Below are 19,538 nucleotides of genomic sequence, written 5' to 3' on the forward strand. Positions count from 1 at the left end.
CCCCCTCGGGGCGCAGGCTCCCCAACCCACCCCCGTGCGCCGCTCGCCCGGGGAGCCGGCCACGCAGGCGGCGGCGGGGAGCTGCACCCCGCCTGCTACCCCCGCTGCCCCTGGGGGAGGATGGCCGGCTCCCGCGGCGAAAGGAAAGCGCTTAGGGATCGCGAAAGCAGCCTGGCGAGCGCGGGACGCGCCCCGCCTGACTCCGCGCAGTGACTCTGTCTGCTTCCTTCCTCCTTTCCTGTCATCAGCCTCGGACTCGGACCCTAGCGGAGGTACTGTGACCTGGCTTCTTGCCTCTTTCAGTTGTTCTGCATGTGGAGGGGAAGTATCCGCGCCCTTTCCCCGGGTCCCCCTCTCTGGCAGCCCACAGCTCTATCGGAGAGACCGAGAAGAGTAGGAACTTCCTCCACCCGGGCATCCCCGCTGTAGGCTGCTTTGAGGAATCTAAAGTTGGTCTCAGGACGGCGGCGGGGTGGGGTATGGGGCAGCTCCTAACTGAGCTGCTTGGCCTTGGGCTGCTAAGCTTGGTGCTTGGTGGTAGGGGGCAGAAGGCCCGCCCACCCTTCCCCTTCCTGCAGATGAGGAGAAAGACACTTCCTGAAGGCAGGGGAACCAGATGGGCTCTCGGCCTCCTTCCAGCTCTGGCTGTCTCTGGCATTCACTGCAGACTCGCAATGTGTGGCCAGACTGGACCATACAGGAAGCCCGACTAAGGTGTTATGTTTCCCCTTGACAATCTGGCGTGGAAAAACGAGGGCTGCCAGTGAATTCAACTCCAGCTTGTGTTATGCTAGTCACCAGGCAGGCCTTTGCCTTTTCTCTACTGATTTTGAAGCCACCTTTAAGGAATCACAGAATCTTGGCTCACCCAGCCCCAGCCCCTGGCCACCCCTCAGCCACAGTCTCTGGAACATCTCTTGGTGAGAACGTTCTTTTCCTTTTGAACCCCCCCAATTTGCCGGTGGACCCCTCCAGTTAGAGTTGCTCCATTTAGCAACAATATCTTTTTTAAAAAATGGCAGGAAAGGGGAAAGGTCCAAGGCTCTTCCAATTTGTTGCTTTTTGAGAATTTCTTTATCAATGTGATGAGAGAAGACATAGAAAATAAAAATTCACTGGAGCTCTCTGGATCATCTGTATGTGCTCTTTCCCATAAAGTAGTTTACTGTCTGTGTGGCCTTTTGCCCTGTATGCTGGACAGTATTGGGACTAGTAAAAGCTATTTGGCTTCTTCCACTGCTGTAAAACAAGTTTGGAAAATGAGAACGTGCCAGAAGTTCTGGAAAGAGATTCCCAAACTAAAATCCTTCACCCCTCACTCTGTGGTAGCAGTTCACCCCCACAGCCCACAGCTCGGCTCTCTCATTGCCAGGAGACTACTCTCCTTGTTGAAATGTGGTTTTCATTTTGTGCATTTAGATGCAGAAATACGCTGTGGGCTCCGCTGGTGTAAGAACTGGCATTTGTTTCTGTATTCTCAGCACCTAGCTCAATAAATGATGACTGAACAAAGGAGTAATGAATGAAAATGGGAAAAAAAAAAAAAAAAACAAGAAGAACAGAAGAATGACCACTGAGACTAAGATAGCAGTTGTAGCAAGCCTTTAACCTCCCAGACACAAAGTAGAATGGCATATACTGATAGTTTTCGTTACTAGCTTCTCAGTAAAATCCTGTTCCTTTTTTCTGCAATAATTTTCAGCCCTTCAGGTATCAATCAGATGAGACACATTACATAGACTCCCAGTGCAAACTAAATTCAGGATGGCATGGGAAGCCAGAAGTGTATATAGCTCATGACTTTGACATCAGATCCGTGTTCTGGCTTGGACAGTGCTGCTGATAGCTAATAATTTGACCTTAGCCAAATTACTTGGTTACTCTAAGTCTTGTTTTTCTCAACTGTAAGATGGGGCATAAACAATGTTTACATCAGAGGTTGGGTATGAGGTTTAAATGAGATAAGGTAGTATGTAAATATAAAGCCCTTACTACGGGAAAGGAGAGTAAGACTTAGCTGTTGTCTTTGAGTCAGAGAACCATCAGTAGCAGGAAATTCTGTACATCGAATGCTATTAGCTTCTGCTCACCTGAGAGATTGAGCAAATTAGTCCTGTTTCATAGGTAGAGGAATTCGTACCTGACTTTAGAACGCCTCTCTTATCTGAAGGAACCACTTAACAAAGATAACTACTTCCAGACACACTAATCCCCTGAGACTCTCTCATGGCTTAAAAGTGTTATTTGTGTGCCTTATGTGAAACCATCAATATTCATCAGCTTCTCTTTTAAGACAGTGATGTCTGCTTTACAAGAATTTGTAACAGAAAAAGCAAAACATGGTGCCCTTAGACAGTATGGACATCGGAGTTTAAATCACTGCATCTCTATGCTGAGTAGAGTGTTCATTTTCTCTGGAAACCCTAACTCACATGCTAACAGTCCGCTGATGAGTAATCAGAATTGCTGTCCAGGGATAGGATCACCCCCTTCCTGGTATACTTTTTGTGGACATTGAAACAGGTTGCCTTCTTTGTTCTGTAGGGCAGCTGGTCTGCCGGGGAGGGACACAGAGGCCTTGTTATAAAGTCATTCACTTCCATGATGCTTCTCGAAGACTTGACTTTGAGGAAGCCAAAGAAGCCTGCAAGAGGGATGGGGGCCAGCTCGTCAGCATCGAGTCTGAAGACGAGCAGAGACTGATACAAATGTTCATTGAAAACCTTTTGGCATCTGATGGTGATTTCTGGATTGGGCTCAGAAGGCATGAAGAGAAACAAAGCAATAGTACAGCCTGCCAGGACCTTTATGCTTGGACTGATGGCAGCACGTCAAAATTTAGGTAAGTGTGTAGAACCCACAGCAGCTGGTTCTCATAGCATAACTCAGAAGAGACAGCTAGGTCCGTGGTGCCAGATCCATGGGGAAGGGGAGAATATGAGCCAGGCAGAAACCAGGATATAGTCACAGCCCCTGACCAGAGCAGGGTGGTGCAGGTAGTGAGCTCAGCTTTGACTTGGGCCAGACTGATGAGCAGTGTTCTGGTCAGGAGGGTAAAGCCTAGCATCACCGGTTCTTTTTGTCTGATGAGACGTTATTTATAATCCTGTTCTGATAGGTTAAATACTTTGGATAGCAGTGCTGAGAAAGGCCCTGTGGCAGGAAAGGCAAACCCATGCCCAGACTGTGTATCTGTTCCTACCAAAATGAGTCATTGGCCCTTTCAGGGTTCCAGTGTAGTTAACTGGCCATGTTGCTCTCCTCAAGTGCTTGTGCTCCGTCAGAGATGGAGCACTGGTTCTCTGCTTCTGGACATTTCGCAGTCTTAGTGGCCAGATCAGTGTTGGTGGTCAGGAGCCAATCTGTTACCCCCATGCATAAACTCCATCCCCCTCCCACCATGATTAGTCTACTTATATCTATTGTCTAGTACTAAGGTAGCTGGAATGGCTGCTATCAGGACGGCCGGCATCACCTATCAGAATCATTTTACCTCCCTGGCTGTTCAGTGGCACTACTATGATAGATGCTCCCTGGTGAGGCTTGCATGTGACATACAATTTTTCATTTTACGTACATTCCCATGTGTCTCTGCGCATCATTCTACCCAGGACTTCCTTATCCCCAGTCTTTCAGGCCTCTTCCTTTGATCAGCTGGCCATGCTACTTACCTTCCCCCTGAGTTACATGATGTTAAACAAACTTTATCATAAGTTGGCTCAGTCAGTATAGGTCTAACTTCCAATAACTGCTATTTCCATGCAAGTGGTTAACCAAATGCATCAACTAAAACTCTGGCCAGTGAAAAGGTGTTCACTTACCACAATCTTTCAAGGCCACCTCTGAGCAGAGATGCAGTGCAGCTACTGTCCACTGCAGCTTGTTCATCATTGCTTAGCCTGGCCCCACCGTGAAACAAATTCTGCATCTGCTAGTCATAAGGGACTCTTCCAGGCACTACAGGTGTGAGCTGAGGGAAAAGCTCTGGTACAGCAACAGTAGATACCAAGATAATCTGCTCTCCCTGACCATACAGTGCCCTTTGGTCCTAGATAGACCTCTTCCATCTTATGATAAGGTTTGTTTGACATCATGTAACTCATTACAGGCAGGTTGGGCTGCACCATCTCTTGTTTGATGCGCCTTACTTAGTAGAAAACCATGAGTTTTTTAAAGGTGACTAGTTCTCAGCTACAGATGATACGGCCTTGCTCCAGAACCCTACATCATGATTCTTTCATTGAGGCATGCCATGGGTTCTATATGACATTGTTTTCTGCATCACTAGCTTTTCTCATAATAGGGTCCGCTGGATCATATGGGCCAAGTAGTAAGCCTGCTTGCACACACCCAAAACCAGTTTCACAGTCCTTTTCTGCATTGCATCTCACTCCAAGCTGACCAGATTTCATGTCAGCTGATCCTGGGCCGCAGTAGTATTCCCATGTGAGAAATATGCTGCTCCTAGAACCTCAAGTGACCTGCCAAGTACTGTGCTCCTTTTTCAAGTTATTGTATGATGTAATAGTTTGTTCTTTAATTCAAAAGGGATGTTATAGTATTCTCTAGATCACTGGACACATATACATTTTAATGAAGTAGAAGTTCCCTGAATATTCATAGGACTTACCTTCAAGCCTTGGAAGCATGTGAGCCTTGCTGAGGCATCCATTGTTCTAATTCTTGCTCATCTGGCCCAATTGGCATGATGTCAGCAATATAGTGGAACAGTGTCCTTTTACAGAGGATGCCTAGAAATCCAGGCCTCTTCACACCATAGTATGATACAAGTGAGAAAAATCGATATAGCCCTGAGGCAAGGCCATGAGGGTATACTGTTATTCATTCTCTATGAATGCATACTGTTATTCTCTTTCTGATACAGACAGAAAAAAATTGCATTCACCAGATTCTGCATACTAAATACCCAACGTACTATATATGACACAGCAACTACAATCAGGGATTCTACTAGGTTGAGTGTGTGCTACTCTGTTATTATCCATAAGATCTGCCTGATTTTTGCAGGAGTCACACTAGTGAATTATACAGAGATATGATGGAGAACAATGTCCCGCGTTCTCCAGGTCTTAATTATTTTCTACCATCTTCCCCTGAATAAGATATGTTTTACTTAGTACCTTGGATGGGGAGGGGAGAAGTGTAATTTAAGAAGCTTCCACTTGGCCTCCACTACAATAGGCTAAGGAGCCAATGCAAAACTGCACCAACTATCAAATAGGTCTATTCAATTCCTGTATTTGGGGAGTGGGACAATGACTACTGGCTGGGTGCTATTATGAGCTGATTCTCTATTTAATATCTGACACCAACAGCTCCTACTCTCATAAGTAGCTCTGATGACACTTCCAGCCTGAGTATCAACATCACCTTAGACCCTGTGTCAAACATTCATTATAATATTTGGATATAGCCGCTTCTCCAGGGTATGGTTATGAGTAAATGCTCAGAGGCTCCTTTGGAGAAAAGATAAGAGAAATTGTTATCATATGCACCTGCCACAGTGTTACGGAGTGTTTCCTCTCGAGCACCTGGGCTCTCCCTCTGTCAGTGAGTTCTGAGCCTGAAAACTGGCTCAAGTGCAAAAAGTATGCACCAGCCATAACATTCCATCTATCTTTGAGACTAAATAACATAAATCCATAAGTCAGTGGGGAGGGTCAATGGAGTTAGAAAATGGGCTGGAGGTAATTAATGAGGTGCAAAGCTCAGCCTACATCATGTCCCCAGCTGTCCAGGCATAACGTCCACGAAGTGCTCATTCCAGGCTTAGCTATTCCGGAAATACTCGGTGGGTACAGCAAATGGTTCTCCATTTGGCTGACTACAACACAGGACTGAGCCATACTTAGTGTTTCCAAGGGACCTTTCTTTTAGCTGTCTTTTTGCTTAGGAGGAGATCTGACAAGAGTGAGACAAAGCAGCAGGGCCCAGCTAAATAGTCTGGGTTTCAGGGCAAAATGCCAGCCCTGGAGAAAAACAGCTCAGATGAGAAGCCAGAAAGACCACAAAGCCTGGCCTGGAGTAACACGTGGTGTAGATGCTTACAGATTTAGACTTCCTATGGCAGTGACGGTGAGCCTTTTAGAGACCGAGTGCCCAAACTGCAACCCCAAACCCACTTATTTATCGTAAAGTGCCAACACTGCAATTAAAACTGAAGGCTGAAGTTTTAGTTTAGAAAAAACAGTAACTGTTACCCAGTGCTTGGCTACTGGGGTGACTTGGCTCGTGTTCCAGTAGAGATGGCTCTGCAGGCCTGCTGTGGCATGCATGCCATAGGTTTGCCACCACTGTCCTATAGGATCCAAAGCTTTAACCTGCCACCCATATACCCAGCTATGTGGCAGCACCATTTAATTCCAGGTACCTCTGAAAAGTGGAGCTAAGGCTATGAATGCACCTATTCAGAGAGCAAAGATGAGACATCTGGCAGGGCAGGCTGAAGGGTTTATCAGACTGATCAAGTGGAAATGGCTTTAAAAAATGGCCCTCCTGCCTTTTCCCATCCCCTCACCTACTTTGACGGCCTCCATGTCTTGGGATATTTTGCTCAGATGCCTGAACTTTCCATCTACCTCCAAGGCTGGGAAGGCAGTTGCAGCTGTTAAAAGGCAGAAGAGATGGAAGCAGGGCATGTTCTGCATGAGATACATCATGTCTCTTCAGTGCATCTGATCTTTAGAAAAGAGGAGCAAAACCCAACTAGCAGAAAGCAAAACAGAAATAATATCAGCCAGCTACCCCTACTAGCTGCTTTTTATCATAACTACTCTGGAGACATCATAAGGTAATATATTCCTCCCTGTAAAGATGTCTCAAATGTCAGATGACTGATTGTGATGTTTATATTATAAAGCATGTTGTTGTGCATACTGGCAGTGATTCAATTCTCATCCACCCTCCTTGTGCTCTGAAGTAGAATCTTGTGTTCACAACTCAATGGAACCTGATGGGAAAACCAAGACTTGAAAGCCTTGGCATATGTTTCTCCAGTCGCCTCCATTCTTGATCCTTTTCCTACAGGAACTGGTATGTGGATGAGCCCTCCTGTGGCAGCGAGATCTGCGTGGTCATGTACCACCAGCCATCAGCACCTGCTGGCCTCGGGGGCCCCTACATGTTCCAGTGGAATGATGACCGATGCAACATGAAAAACAATTTCATTTGCAAATACTCTGACGGTAATGAATCCTGTCCCAGGCTATGTGACTAAATGTTCAACCTCCTCTCTCCTTTTATAAGTAATTGTTAGTGCCAAGAATAGGTTGTGTGGTCACCGAGAAAGCTTGTTACAAATGCCAGCATCATTAAACTTTGAGAATTCTTGTAAAGAGACATGCAGTGACACTTCCTCGCTCAAGAGTAATTTTAGCAAAGCAATGCTAGATGCTAGGAAAGGGGATTAAAAAAAAGAAAGAATGTAATATCAGTATGATAAAGCAAGACTTAAAAGAAAGAGCTATCTTCATGGAAAAACATGAATTCTTACTTGTTCCACAAGTGAAGTTGGTTACAGGAGTTTGGAATAACCTGACCATTGTTCTACAAATTCTCCAACAGCCATGTGAGATTATTTTCTGGGAATTTAAGGAAACACAACAATGACCAGAAGGGGCAAACGATAAAGTATGTCAGCTTCACTGGCACTAGGCAGAGATGGCAGACGCTTTGATGAACAAGCTGAAGCTCCCCAGACCACTTCCTTTGTGTATGCCTTGCAAAATCAATCTGGATTTGCTTCTAGGTCTGTAAGGGTTTCGAACTGGCTATAAGCCAGTCTCACTCTGCTGAGGTTTCCCAGACTCCTTTATTATAATGGACTTAGATTTAAACTTCAGCTGATTCAGTCCATCCCTAAAGTTTCTCACTTCCCTGAAGCCAACTGCTTGGCCTCAATTCTGCCTTCTTTCCTGATAGTACTAGAGTGACTAGTTATATCTAGTTTGAGTCTAAGTAACACTGTCATTTTAAAATTGTTTCAATTGGACTATGCTTGGGGGCAATTTTTGCTACTGAAAAATGTTTTTTTCCCCTCTTATACCATCAGGTGAACTATTTTCTTCAGTGACCTGGCCTTCCCAATCAAAGTTGTCCCAGGCAGGAGCTTGTAAAAACAGACTGGGTCAGTTAACAGGTCACCTTCCTAAAGCAGGGAGAGCAGAACACTTGTTACAAACTAGTTTCCCATCACTTTTGTTAAACTGTATTCTGTTAGCTTGCTGGTTTAAATGTGTGTACTTCTTGAATGTTTTTTGAAGTAAGAGATTTTGAAATTTGCTTCAATAGCCTTTTATTTTTTTTCAACTTGATACCTTTGTGCAAAGAAAATCATACTCTTTATTACATTTGCCATTGCCTGCATTATTTAGGCTGAGTTCTGGACAGAAAAAGATGATACACTCAAAGAGTTTAATAAGGAGAATATAATAAAAAGCGTATTTTCAGAAGTGTAGGCAAAGAACAGGAGATGGCAAAGTATCTAACAGAACGTAGCTCCAGGCCAACCACGCTGACCTGGAAGGTCGTGAAGAATAAATACAGTGACCTTTCTTTCTTCGTACCCTCTGATTTGCTTTTGCCTCCCATCGACTAACTCAGGAAACAAAGGACAAGGGGTTCCCAGTAACGTAGTGCATAGAGATCAGCCTCCCAGGACACAGAGCACAGATCCAGTGGAGGGAGGTGGGTATGCAGAGAAGAACTAACACACTGCTTTTATGTAACCACTTATCCTCAGGATAATTCATACAATTTAGCATTGCAAGGAAAGGGTCGGCATGATCAGACCCTTGCCTCCTTCTCTGCCCTCAGTTCTCAACACCACTATTCCTCTCCCCGTTCTACTGCAACACCTCTGCACCCAGTGTCGTTCCCCCAAGAGCTCTTCACTGCTGTTTCCTGCACTTCCCAGTCAACTCATCTCACCCTTCAGGTTCAAGTTGAATGTCAGTTAAAAGCTAAGTGCAGCAAGTTATCCTTGGTTGGATCCTAGATCATGATGGTGGTAGAGGTGGTGACAGTGAAGATGATGATTTTCTATAAGTGACATTATCAGGAGAATTGGCAGAATATGAATAAGGTCTGTAGATTAGATAATATATCAATGTTGATTTCATTCTATTGTGGTTATACAGAAAATGCACCTGTCCCTTCTTAAATATGGACTAAGTATTTAGGAATAAAGAGGTACGATGTCTGCACATTACTCTGGAAAAATGTAATATGTGTGTGTGTGTGTACATATATGTATATAAATACATGCATGTATGTAAGATGCAGCGATAAGTTGATAGATACAGAAATGTGGTAAAATGAGAAGGTGAATGACACATGAGAATTCTCTGTACTGTTCCTGCAAATTTTCATAAACCTAAAATTATTTCAAAATAGAAAGTTAAAAAGATAATTTCTTTTGGAAGGATTTCAGGACCCCTCAAAACTACAATAGGTGCTTCTCCTCACACAGTGCTTTAACTGCCTGTTTCCAGGTTTGTCCCTGGAAACAGGGACATGGCTGGTGCTCAGTCTGGAAACATCCATTTCACGGGCTAGGGGAAGATTACTTCCGTGGTTCCCACAGGATGAGATGGGACTGGGTGAATGATATTATTCCCAAAACTAATTCAAGCATGTGGCCCTGTGGAGTAGGTGGCGTGCTAGCCAGAGCTGAACACTTGGTTGTTTCTGAGGTATGCTAAAGGCACAAGAATATTTAGGGAAAATCAGACAAAAAAATAATCAGAAGCTCAGACGATGAATGTGCTGGGATTGATGGAAATGTCGCAAGCTTGGGCTATGCTTACTGCGTTTCTGCACTTTGGAAAGATAACTACATAAGTAGAACATGAAATGTTATTGGCTATATTATGTATATTAATGTAATATGAAATTAATATTAAGTAGTACCTTATACATCCACATTTTTGTTCATTCTGTAGAATATAAGCTCCTTAGATGGCCAAGATTATTTTTTTCTCCACTACCTAACACAGTTATGTCTGCTTACTATTTTCATTCTGTCTCCTTCCTAGTCTAATCTTATTTGAATTTACTTGGTTGAGGGGCTGGGGATTTAGCTCAGTGGCACAGCGCCTGCCTGGCAAGCTCAAGGTCGTGAGTTCAGTTCCTGTACCAGAAAAAAAAACCAAAAAAAGAATTTACTTGGTTGAAATCCCAGTTCAGTTACTTACTAGCCTTGAATTTACAAATTATTCAATCTCCCTATATTTTGGTTTCCTCAAGTACAAAACCAGAATAATAGTGAAGCTCCCTCATAAGGCTGTTATCAAAATTTAATTTGTTCTTATAAATCACTTAGAATCATTTTTTTCATATAGTAGGCACTACAGATGTGGCTTTTTTTAAAAATTTTTTTATTTTAAAGAGTAAAACAAGGATAACATAATAATAGGAGGGACTTAGCATATTACAGACAAAATGGTAGGAAATTATCAATGGTTATCGTTTTACATATTATTATCTACAAAATAGTTTCTCAGGAAAACAAATAGACAAATAATAGTGAGTTACAGACAAAAGAGGTAGGAGATTATCAAGAGTTGTTGTGCTATACAAATGTGGCTTTTTTTGAATTATGTAAATATATTTGCATCGCCTCTATTTTCTCTCGCTCTCTCTCTCTCTTTCTCTCTCTCTCTCATATTTCCCTGATAATTAAAAGTTTCTGAATGAAACCAGAATAGATTTGACATCTGGGTCTTGGGAATGTGATTTCTAAAATCTCACCCTTAGGGGCTGGGGATTTAGCTCAGCAGCACAGCGCCTGCCCAGCAAGTGCAAGGTCATGAGTTCAATCCCTGGTACCGGAAAAAAAAAAATAAAATAAAATAAAATAAAATCGCACCCTTATGAACCCTATTCCTATGAACCCCATGGTATCTGATTGATATAAGAGACTTGCTGTCAAGACAAGCAGTCAATCAAAGGGAGAAAACTTGGCCTGGGTTGTCTGCATTCTCACTTTCCTGAGGCTCTTGGAAGTATTTAAAATAACTCAGAGCTGATCACATCTCTCTGCCTTTGTGTTGCGCAGTCCCTCAGCTATTTTTAATGCTTGGAAATCAGCGTTTGTTCCTCTCTAATACACCCCCACTATGCATTGATAAAATAATCTTGAATTGCTTTAAAACCATGCAGGACTCGTGTAGACAGGGAGTAGGAGATATTGTTGAAACTGTGTTAACTACATTGATAGCATGGAAGCTGCTTAACAGTGTATAAGGGTGCATTACAGCAGACTTTCTATTTTTGTGTATATTTGAAGATTCACATGTGTAAATTTTAACCCCTTTTTAAAAAAAGGCACCAAATTAAAACTGAGAGGTAGGTTAATCTTATGCAGAAGTAATTCTTTTGATCTAACTCGTTAGCCCTTGGTATCTGGTACAGTAAATAATCTGGTGACAATAAATAGTTTATTGGAAATGGATGTGATAATCTAATTTTATGCAGATGAAGAAAAAATCTAGTTATTATTTTCATTTTTTTTTCCTGCTGTAGAAAAACCAACAGCTCCTTCTACAAGGCCTGGAGGTAAGGCTGTTATTTAAGATTTGGGTTAATGTAGCTGTTTATACACTCACTTAATGGATTTACAACCAGATTATTCAACAGAAAGGCCACTGTGTCAACCAAGACAATTTGGTTCTACACCACAACCAGCCATAGCAACTACTTCTTTATTCTTACTTGCTGTTATTATATTCATCTCTCAAAACTGAAAATCAACAGTTACAAGCTCATCTTGGAATGTTACTTTTGATTATTAGTGACATATGAAGGGAACAATTGCATATGAAGGGAACAGTTTAATAAGACAAGAAGTGAGCCACACTGATTATTTATGGTCCTGGCGGTGAGTCACTGGTTTTCCCCTTAGCACTTTAGTATTTTATATGGTTTACAACTTCTTGGTGGTTGTTTTGTTGTCTGATCCTGGGCAGCAAGGATCTCACCAAGAAGATGAAGACAAACCTCTGTAGCATCAAATTCAACCATTTATATTTCTATCTTTATAAATGTCATTGGTCAAATTGCCACTGCATGTTTTGCATCCCACTTCGAACTTGACAAGACCTAACAGTATAGCTGGGTTTCAGTGGCTTTCGCCACACTGTCGAGTCTGTATGTCTCTCTCCAGGTGAGGGAACAGAGCCAGCAACACCTGTTCTTCCCAAAGAAACCCAGAAAGAAGATGCCAAGGAAACATTTAAAGAAAACAAAGGTATGTACAGAACTTACCTGGAAAAAACACACAATGGGATTCCATCGATCACAGATTACCCATGTTTGTATTCCCTACTTTGTTCTTTCTTGCAATTCCTTAAACGTGAAATTAGACAAGTGTGACTTTGAAAACACTATTACATTTTAGGCTTCATCATTGTAACTTGCATATGGAGCTATCCTACCACAGTTAGGGAAATCAGACTAGACAGATGGCGGAAGATCTGTGTGAAGACAGAGCCTTGGGACACCCATGAGTCACAGGGAATGGGATCAAGTGGGGACTGAGAGAGTAGATACAAAGAAATGAGAGCAGAAAAAGCCAAGCTCTGCTGCATAACACCTGTGATTCATATTCACCTAGGAAACAAGTGGAGGAAGTGGACAAAAACACTTAAAATGTTACATCGTAAAAGGTAAAAGAAAAGTGGAGTGGTAAAGGGCTGGGGATTTAGCCCAGCGGCATAGTGCCTGCCCGGCAAGTTCAAGGTCGTGAGTTCAATCACCGGTACTGGAGAAAAACCAAAAAAACAAAAACAAAAAAACAAATGGAGTGGTAAATTAGAGTGCTAATGGACTTGCAACCTCACTCTCATCCAAAGTGTCAAGAGGGAAATTTAGGTTTTTGTCAGTGAGCAACTGTTAAAAAAACCACTTAATTTCTCTGTACCTCATCTTTATCACTTTCATAGTGGAAGTAATGATATTGCTCTTACCTATTGAGAGGATTACTGTGTTCATAAAGTAAAACAGAATATATAATTCAGTTCTGACACTGACCACCCAAATTAACACAGACCCCACGGCTGAAAGGCACAACCCACAACTGCCCTCACTTTAGATATCAGCCACAAATTTGAGGGTCCTCAGGCCACCTGCACCCCAAGTATGTGGATCCAAATCCAAGGAGGAGCCGATAACCCCCCTCTCAAGTTTGGTAATTCACTGGAACAATTCACAAAATTCAGAAAAACCCTGTATTTATGTATTTTGTTATATAAGATGCCAGTCCAGAACAACTAAGTTAAGACACATAGGAGGAGGTCTGGGAGGGTTCTAAATAGAGATCTTCTGTGTCTTCTATAAAATCACACTAACCAGGAAGCTCCGCTGGGCTTTGGGGTCCAGAGGTTTTGTTTGGGCTTTCATTACATCAGCATGACTGATCTGAAGGTTGGTCATGTGGTTACAGTTCAGTCTGCAAAGGTCAGGATGATACCACCCAGCTCAAAGCTCCCACCTTATAATCACATGGTGGCTCTTCCTGGTGTGGTCAGCCCCCATCCTGAGACACCTCCTTCAATGAACTCTGGTACCACCGAGGGGTTCGTGCATAACAAAGCCAATCCTGAACTTGGAAAACTCCAAGGATTTAGAACCTCCCTCTCAGGACCCGTCAGTGAAATGGTCCAGATTTTTTATTATACAGTAGTTATAATGTGTGAAAAATACCTTGAAAAAAAGAGCAGGGCTGGGCAAAGGTGGGTGGCATCCCGACTGTTGGTTGTTATTATAGGGATATTCAAAGTGGATTTGGGAGTGTGTTTTCTGTTTTCTGATGGGTGTCAGATTTGTAGCCTCAGAGGAAAAAATAAAAGCAACAGCCTTGGTATGGTGGGAATCTTGGATCAGCAAAGGAAGAGGTGGTTAGTTTTCAATCCTTGATTCCTTTCAAATCCCCCTGAGGGATTGATCTCTGGCAGTCTTAAAAGACTAAAAGGTTCAGAAAAGCAGATGCTAAGTGGTCTTCACAGTCACTGTTCATGGGCTCAACTGAGTCCAGCTGGCCACAGTCAGAACTGTTGGGAAGGCTTTGCATTCTAATAACCTTCTCTTCCATGGTAATGATACTGAGATTTCAGGCTCATTGCCTTTTCTCTGCCAGCACTCCCCCCACACTGCGAACTGCCAGGCAAAGGCATCACACTGCCCCCACAGCTCCTGTCTGCCAAGGAATGCTGCATAGAGAATCTCCTCTCTGTAAATTTATCTTTAATTGTCAAAAGTGCCCTTTCAATATTGGCAAGAGACCCCAAAATGTAAATGTATTTGCATTATTTTTTAGGATACCAGAATAGGCAGAAACTGGAAGACTTTTTGAGTAACTGTGACTGTTTCCTAGGAATACATTCTTTGGAAACCCTTGTATTTACTGTGCTTTTTAAGATTTGAAACACACACTCCCACCAAAAAAGAAAAAAAAAAAAAAATTACCAGTGCTGGCAATGTGCTGCTTTGCTTTTCAGGAGCTCCCTTGAATCTAGCCTACATCCTAATCCCCAGCATCCCTCTCTTCCTCCTTGTGGTGACCGCAGTAATGTGCTGGGTTTGGATCTATAGAAAGAGGTGAGTAAAACCTTCACTCCCAGGCTTACACCTGTGTATCCGGTACAAAAAGATTTGCCCTGTTTACTTTGTTAAAAATCATGGCAGTTTAAGAGAATGACCACGACACATCTGAGAGTACATTCTCTGATGTCCTCAGGGAACTCAGAAATGCTAAGCACTTGTGCTTACTTGTGATTAAGAGTGTGAACTCACAGTCTATTTTTGTGTGTGTGGAAGGGTGTAAACCACTTCAAGGATGGAAGTGGGTTATTCATTTCCTTTGTATCCGTGTGTCACTCAGCAAAAGTGTCCTTGTTCTAAAGTTGACTGAGTAAGGAATGACCATCGTGTTATAGGAAAAGTGATTGTTCCAAAGCATTCTGGAAGGATCTGAAAGTGAGCATTTCATTCAAAAGGAAAAAGCCAAATTACTTGTAATTGACTTTTCTTTTAATGGAGTACAGAACAGTAGATAATGACAAAACTTCTACAGTACGTAACCTAGACCTCTGTTTATGGTCAAGATCATGTGCCCCCATTCTTCAGGTACACAGAACTGTTCTCAGTCACCTTTTTAGTCCCCGTCATCACGGTATACACAGAAGAAGCCTAGAGTATTCCCATTCCACAACAGGAAAACTAGACCCAGTTGAAGTTCTGCCTCTCTTTGGTGACCAATTTGGGTGAATTAGTAAGATTCCAGTTAGAACCTATTTTATTTCATAACTTCCTTAAAAGATTATTGTAATAAAGCAGTGAACACATGCAATAGGCATATAGTAAGCACTTTGAAATATTAGCTGTTATTATGATCATTTTATTAGTTATTTTCTTTGACTCTAAAAATAGAATTAAGTTCAAAAATTGCAAGTGTAATTTCCAATAGCCTACTTTTACAGTTTGTTCTCGATTTCCCTTCCTTGTTCTATTTATTTCCTCACCAAGATTTGGGCATGGTATAACTCAAACCAGAATCAATCTATCCCAGGGGTTTTTAACCTTGACTTGGGCCACAGACCCCTGCAACAGTCTGGGGAAGACTATGGACCTCTTCTTGAAATGATATTTTTAAATATGTAAAAGGAAATATACTAGGTTGAAGAGGAAACAGTTACACTGTTCTGTGGTTTAGCAAAATACTTCCAAAACTAAATGTATGAATATAATAATACAAATGCTTCCTTATTTAGTGGTAGGAATAATTAGTGTAACCTAGATGTAGAGATGAAGGTAAAATATTTCAAGGAGGGGGCTGGGGATTTAGCTCAGCGGCAAAGCGCCTGCCTGGCAAGCGCAAGGTCGTGAGTTCGGTTCCCGGTACCGGAGAAAAACCAAAAACCAAAAAAAAATATTTCAAGGTAACTCTAATAATTGATGTGATATGAAAATATCTATGATTTCTGTTGGTGATAAAGTCAACTGCTCAGTTTACTGCCAATATTCATAATGGAAGGACATACTAAATCTCACTTAAAAATGGGTCTTTTAAAATGTAGTGTTTTTTTAATATCCAGTTCTATTCCTAGACACTGACAAATCCTGAGGCCCAAGAAAATAACCTGCATTTTACACCCCGTGTCTTAGTTACTTTTTCATTGCTGGGACAAAATACCTGACACCCATAAAGTAAGACAAAGATTTAGTTCAGGTTACAGTGTACAGAGGTTTCATTCCATAGTCAGCTGGCTCCAAGGCAGGGTGGCGTGGCAGAGCGGCATCACAGAGGAGAAGCAATCCATGGCACAGTAGCCAGGAGGTAGCGAGCAGCAAGGCTCCCTTTCTTTTTTATTTTACTTTATGGGAAAAAGGTACAACAAAATTGCATAACAAAATAACTGGAGAATAACAATAATACATTAAATGTTGCTATCTTTAAAGTAGTTGCTCAGCATATAAGATATGAAAATTTATCCAATCCATATTAGCTCAAACCATCCTGTTTAATGACCTAAGAGACACTAATAGTATGACTGACTTGCATTTTTTCCCTTTTCCCTACTGACCTTTCCCCTTTCGCCCATCCTAGTTCCTTTTTCCTTGTGAACAATTTCTTCCCATTTCACAGAATCTATTGTACATTTTCCCTTTCCTTCTCATCCCATCCAGACTACAAGCCCTTGGGGTGGTGCCACCTACACCCAGGTTGGGGCTTCCCACTACCACCCAGAACTACAATAATCCAATTAGAGGACTAATCTAGCATCACACATCCTTAATCCTAGTATCACACCCTCAATCCACCTTCACACAGCCTAGATCCAGCCATTTTTGAAAAGCTCCACTTGAGGCTTTGAGGGGACAGCTAGATAGAAGCCATAACACTCTGGCAGCTGTAAATGACACATACACAGTTGCTCTGAACTAACGCTTCTCTAGTTTGTTTCTCCCCACCCCCACCACCTCAAAGCAGTAGCAGCAGGTTATGTAGCTCAGCTCCTATAGGTTAGTGACTGCTTGGAGTTAATTCCTCCTGCCTCAGGGGGAAGCATGGGGATGGCCTGTCACCTGGTCTCAAACACTCAGCCTTGGTTTCCTTTCCTCCTAGAAGACGGGAGCAGCCAGACCTTCGCACAAAGGAGCAACACACCATCTGGCCCTCTCCTTACCAAGAAAACAGCCCAGATCTAGAAGTTTACAACGTCATAAGAAAACAAAGTGAAGCTGACTTAGCTGAGCCCCGGCCAGACCTGAAGAATATTTCATTCCGGGTGCATTCAGGAGAAGCCACTCCCGATGACATGTCTTGTGACTATGACAACATGGCTGTGAACGCTTCAGAAAGTGGGTTTGTCACTCTGGCCAGTGCAGAGAGTGGATTTGTGACCAATGACATTTATGAGTTCTCTCCCGACCAAAGGGGAAGGAGCAAGGAGTCTGGATGGGTGGAAAATGAAATATATGGCTACTAGGATACATGGGAGAAAAACTGGACTGGCAAGAGTGGGAAAGACATGAGGAGCAAAATTTTCCTACTTTCTATAGGAAATAGGAGGTCTGTGGAAAAGCTCAGGTCAAGTCCTGGGGTGAGCATGTGATCCCCATCATCCCACTGGATCCCCAAGTTCTGCCTGTATCCCTTACCCCAGGTTCTCACTCAGCCTTATGAGAAACCACGTTGGCCAGGGTCGGGCATGTAGTAGTGTCTCAATAAATGCCAGTCAGTTGGTTACTTCTGACTCCCAAGGGAGAGTCCTGAGGCCCAAGAAAATAACCTGCATTTTACACCCCGTGTCTTAGTTACTTTTTCATTGCTTTAACTGGCAAGGATAAAGGCTGTGGCTGTGGCACTTCAAAAACCGATCTCTAGGTTCTGTTTTCTTTGCTCTATAGAGCAGCATGTGTAATCACAAAGAGACAGAAACCACAGAATCTTTTCAAAGCCCATGTCTGGTAGCCCCAGGATGGCCTACACATCAGCAATTCTCATATGTGGGTTTCTTTTTTCCTTTTTCACAGTATAAAATCGAGTAAAAAGCAAGAAGTAGAATGTTAGTCTGTTTCTATATCCCTTTCTCTGCATCTGGTCTCAGGAGACTGTTTTTTCTTTCTCCTGACTCTAAACTTGGCAATACTTTTGAAAGTAAAAATGGAATGTGTCTCTTTTCCTAGGTTTATTTATACTCCCACCCCTGACACTGCACATTGTTCTGTTTGCATGTTTTACTACAGCATTGACATACAACTTATAGTAAATAATCCTATGTTTGTTTCAGGGACTTGACTATTTCACATACTTTCGGTCTCAAATCCAGAGAGGTTTCTTTGCCTAGCACCAGTCATGCACACTTTAAAGGCCTGAAAGCCATTATTTAAATCACTGCTGGGCCAGGGATATAGCTCAGAGGTCCAAGCACCTGCCTGTCAAAGTGCAAGGTTCCGAGTTCAATTCCTGGTACCTACAAAAAAATAAATAAATCACTACCAATCACCCTCTATCAGCTTAATAATCTTACCATTTTAACCTTTCCTCTTACATCTTATTTTTTAACAGTTCAAGAACTAGTTGCATTTATGGAGCTGTAAACTAAAGGGAGGCAATATCAAAAGCGGTAGATCATATTTACTGCCCAACCATTTGCCCTACCGGGGCAGGGAACAAGGTAGATAACAAAAATATCACTCCGGCCTGCCCTGAAGGTATTTTGTGGAATAACAACATTTAAAGAAAAAACAGTGAGTGTGTGGGCTGAGAGACAGATTCATTTTCTTTTAAATGTCCAAGTTCCCATTTTGCTTCAGACATGCTGGCTGGAGAATCTATCTCTTAGTCCTTCACTGTACCCCACAACTCTGGCCTCTGTAGACCTCCAGCTCCATGAAGGCAAGAATACCATCAGCACCTCATCCTTGTACTTAATGCAACCCTTGACAGCACTGTGCCAAGTAGGCAATCAGTGTGTATTGAATGTATGCACAATGAATCTTTCAGGCTGATGTCAACCTGCCTAAATATTTCAGCTGACAAGTTTGCTGAACTTGTTTCTCGCACTCCTGAGTGGAGGAGGTAACTTGAAAAGAATTTCTGCTGCCTAAGAAGAAGGAAGCATATGGTAGTAACAAGTAAACAGAAGCTGGTGAATTGTGAGCAGTTGATTCTGATTATATTGATAAAACTAAAACTGAAGACCCATCCTTAATCTGGAAAGGGAACAAGTTTAGAATTAGAGCACACTCTTTGATCATCAGCATCAATGCTTTGTCATTAGTGTGTTATCTCTGCTGGGACCCACAGATCTCCTGTGTTTGCATCTAGCCAGTCTTCGCTCCTTTTTTCTTCTTTCTCTTTTTCTTTCTTTTCTTTTTTTTTTTTTTTTTTGAGATAAGTCTTGCTGTGTAGTTCAATCTGACCTTGAACTCACTATTTCAACCAGGCTGGCCTTAAACTCATGGTGATCATCTTGCCTTAGCCTCCCCAGTGCTGGGATTACAGGTATGTGCCA

The 19,538-nt window shown here is 42.4% G+C and overlaps 1 protein-coding gene across 1 annotated transcript; it reads left to right on the top strand.

Annotated features, from left to right (window-relative positions):
• Nucleotides 1–2,544: 2,544 nt before the first annotated feature.
• On the top strand, nt 2,545–17,888 carry Layn (layilin; the record flags this gene model as incomplete). The annotated part of the gene is given in 6 exon segments (XM_013511017.1): nt 2,545–2,842; nt 7,048–7,205; nt 11,545–11,577; nt 12,185–12,268; nt 14,517–14,616; nt 17,144–17,888. Coding segments are annotated over 6 exon segments (1,037 nt in total), but the record flags the coding sequence as incomplete, so codon positions are not given.
• Between the last annotated feature and the right edge of the window lie 1,650 nt (nt 17,889–19,538).

The sequence above is a fragment of the Chinchilla lanigera genome, unplaced genomic scaffold (genome assembly GCF_000276665.1).
Source record: "Chinchilla lanigera isolate Chin_1 unplaced genomic scaffold, ChiLan1.0 scaffold00011, whole genome shotgun sequence".
NCBI lineage: Eukaryota > Metazoa > Chordata > Mammalia > Rodentia > Chinchillidae > Chinchilla > Chinchilla lanigera.